Below are 3,392 nucleotides of genomic sequence, written 5' to 3'. Positions count from 1 at the left end.
GGAATGAATGGTTCCTATTTTTCTGAGGGAAGGAGAGCAATGGCACACGAGTTAATTTTCAACCCTTCCCTCATTGGTCTGTGTGTTCAGTGTTTACATGAGTTTGTAGAGCTAAAAGAATGAAAGTCTTCTTCACTCATGACCACTTACAAAGTAATCAATAGCTAATTAAACTATTAATGATTAGCTAATTAGTGGGCGGCATGATGGCACAGTGATTGGCACTGCTGCCTCACAGCGCTAGAGACCCGGGTTCAATTCCCGACTTAGGCGACTGACTGTGTGGAGTTTGCACATTCTCCCCGTGTCTGTGTGGGTTTCCTCTGGGTGATCCGGTTTCCTCCCACAGTCACAAAGATGTGCAGGTCAGGTGAATTGGGCGTGCTAAATTGCCCGTAGTGTGAGGTAAAAGGGGTAAATGTAGGGTGGGTTGCGCTTCGGCGGGTCGGTGTGGACTTGTTCGGCCGAAGTGCCTGTTTCCACACTGTAAGTACTCTAATCTAATTACAGCTAATTGGTCTACGAGATTGATGAGATAATTCCTAATTTAAGCCGAATCCTTCTGGCAAAGATGTTGAAGTTTGTAAGAGGAGTTGGATTTGAATTCACTTGCTGTTACAAAATCCATAAGTGGCCAGATGACTTTTAACTTGAACATGTCTGAAGCCGAGCTCCTAATCAATATTTCCTTTCTTTTTCTTTCATCTGGGCCTCGTCAGTATTAACTGAACATCAGGGTGAACTCATGAGAAAACCGACAGAAACAAATGAATCTCTCAGTAACCAGACAACGCCATTTGATCCTGAAAGACGGAGTTCTTACACAACGGGCGAAGTAATTTGCATTGCCATTGTGACAGGATCTCTAAGTGTGGTAACCATCGTTGGAAACGTTCTCGTCATTATTTCCATCAAAATAAACAGGCATTTGCAAACTATTAACAACTACTTCATTTTCAGCTTAGCTTGCGCTGATATTACTGTTGGTGTAACCATGAATCTATTCACCCTTTACAGTCTCCTTGGCTACTGGCCTCTGGGTCCAGTGGTGTGTGATTTATGGCTTGCTATCGATTACGTTGTCACCAATGCCTCTTCCATGAATCTCCTTATCATTAGCTTTGACCGCTACTTCTGTGTGACCAAACCCCTTAGCTACCCCGTAAGGAGGACACCAAAGGTTGCAGGAATGATGATCGCAGCTGCTTGGGTGCTGTCATTTCTCTTGTGGGCTCCTGCCATTCTCTTCTGGCAGTTTATCGTAGGGCAGAGAACAGTAAGTGAAGAAGCATGTTATATACAGTTCTTCTCCAATCCTGCTGTCACTTTTGGCACTTCAATAGCTGCCTTCTATCTCCCAGTCACTATCATGGTGATTTTGTACATTTCAATATCACGTGCTAGCAAAAGTCGAATGAAGATGGATAAAAAGAAAGGGTCCCAATCGAATAAGGAACCAGTTTCTTCCAGTCTGGAGGTGGGTAAGAGACAGATGTCGAGTCAGAAGAACATATCAAATGCTTCTGATGGGCTGCCACAAGTGAAAACGCGAAATGGTACAATAAATCATGAAATCATAATTGATCATTCTGGTGAAAGAGTGGAAGCGGTCTGGAGTGAGTCAACTTCTTCCAGCACGATTTCATTAAACAGAAATGTGGAATGGTCTGTCCTTGAGAATGGAAATGCCTGCACTCGGATGAACAACTGCAAACTCTCTTATTTAAAGATGGCTAATACATCACAAAAGAGTAACGACAATGGAACCACACCAGGAATCATTGCAGATATTAGCAGCAATAACGAGAAGGATAGAGAGATTACAGAGAGACAAAAAATTGATAAAACAATTTATAAGACTGTTCAGAAGAGTAATGTAACTGTAACCAGAGGAAAGAAAGTGACAAGGACCATTCTAGCTATTCTCCTCGCATTTATTGTCACTTGGAGTCCATTCTATGTTATGGTACTCATTCGCACGTTCTGTTCCTTTTGTATTCCAGCGAAACTTTGGGATATCGGATATTGGATATTTTACATCAACAGCACTGTCAATCCAGCCTGCTATGCACTCTGTAATGCTACTTTCAAGAAAACTTACAAACACCTTCTCTTGTGCCAGTACAAGGATGTTGGTGCAAAAAGCTAATACAAAAAGAACCACAAGAAAACTATTCTGAGCACTCCATGCAAAGTGATGGTGATTTTCGAATATATATATATTTAAATCTATGGGGGTGTGATGCGCTTTCTGCGTCAGAGAAGACTGACTAGACCTTTTGAATTGTCATTTTAGAAGCAACCTTTAATTTTATTCAATTAATTAGTAATACCAGTTATGCTTATTTTTCGGATTTGTGACTAAACTAAGAGATGAACTTGCCCAACATACAAATTGCATGAATAGTTCGACTAGCTTGTGAGATTGTTCACTATTAGTAGGTAAATAATTGATCATTGTGGTGAATTAAAGGAGAAGAAGATCATTATTTCCAACGTTATCCAATAAAAGGAAGTTAATAATCAGGTGAATTCACTTACAAAGTGAGCAGCGTCTGTGGACAGCGGTTGTCACAGTTGGACAAGTCGTTTTTACATAGGGTTATAGCCAAATCCACTTGATTTGATCCTCCTCTTTAAGATGAAGCAGACTCGAGTTGAGTGTCCATGTAGTCCCAAGAATTTACTCTCCCCGCTGAATTAATAACAGCCAAAGTGTAAGAACTAAGTGTAAAATAACTGAATATATTTATTTAAATAAGGCAATGCCTAACGTTTTTCCAGCACACTCGGCTCTGTTGACATGTCTTATCAGGCCTGCTTCAGTTGATTAGATTCCAGCTTATTCATTGTTGTGAGAATAAACGTTTGCTGCAAGAAACCAATCCATGGCTTGAAGCCACTGCGGTTTGACCTGAAAATCTAGGAACTCGCAGTCATATGTTTCAGGCTGATAACAACGCAATAAACCCATGTATTTCATGTGTTTATGATCTGTGTCATCATTGAACGAGAATGAGTTTGAATATATCCTTGACTTCAGTGTTCACTGAACAAGGAAAGCACACTGCATTTGTGGATTTCAGGCAGGTTCGATCTGATTACTTCGGTCTTTCAAATCCCCCAACTTCTCGGTTGGAGAGCTTGCCAAACTCAGCTACCATGGCCCACTCACTTTCTGTGCATCTCGGCTCAATGCCATCCCTCAGACCGGTTTCATGTGAATCAAGTCAGAGGCTAATCTTTCAGGTTTTCCCAGGTACCCTTTCCATTTTGGTTCGTTTCTGCAAACTGAAAAGATCAAATTGAAACATTGCAGATTGAGCCCTTGCGCAATGGACTGTGTGGACCTTAATTTAAGAACGCAGATTGAGCCCCTGTACAATGCACTG

The 3,392-nt window shown here is 41.2% G+C and overlaps 1 protein-coding gene across 1 annotated transcript; it reads left to right on the top strand.

Annotated features, from left to right (window-relative positions):
- Positions 1-745: 745 nt before the first annotated feature.
- Positions 746-2,149, top strand: LOC132832599 (muscarinic acetylcholine receptor M2-like). The gene is made up of 2 exons (XM_060850685.1): positions 746-1,657; positions 1,730-2,149. Exons 1-2 carry the CDS (start codon positions 746-748, stop codon positions 2,147-2,149), a joined length of 1,332 nt encoding a protein of 443 aa, XP_060706668.1.
- Positions 2,150-3,392: the final 1,243 nt, after the last annotated feature.

Source organism: Hemiscyllium ocellatum, chromosome 35 (genome assembly GCF_020745735.1).
Source record: "Hemiscyllium ocellatum isolate sHemOce1 chromosome 35, sHemOce1.pat.X.cur, whole genome shotgun sequence".
Taxonomy (NCBI): domain Eukaryota; kingdom Metazoa; phylum Chordata; class Chondrichthyes; order Orectolobiformes; family Hemiscylliidae; genus Hemiscyllium; species Hemiscyllium ocellatum.
The sequence above is the reverse complement of the archived record's forward strand: the minus strand, read 5'-3'. Positions and strand labels throughout refer to the sequence as shown.

What these genes read in the sequence shown, in the direction of transcription:
- LOC132832599 (XM_060850685.1), top strand. Translation starts at nt 746, where the DNA reads ATGAGAAAACCGACAGAAACAAATGAATCTCTCAGTAACCAGACAACG. An exon ending in CGATTTCATTAAACAGAAAT is followed by an intron (nt 1,658 to 1,729) that starts GTGGAATGGTCT and finishes TCTTATTTAAAG; the next exon opens with ATGGCTAATACATCACAAAA.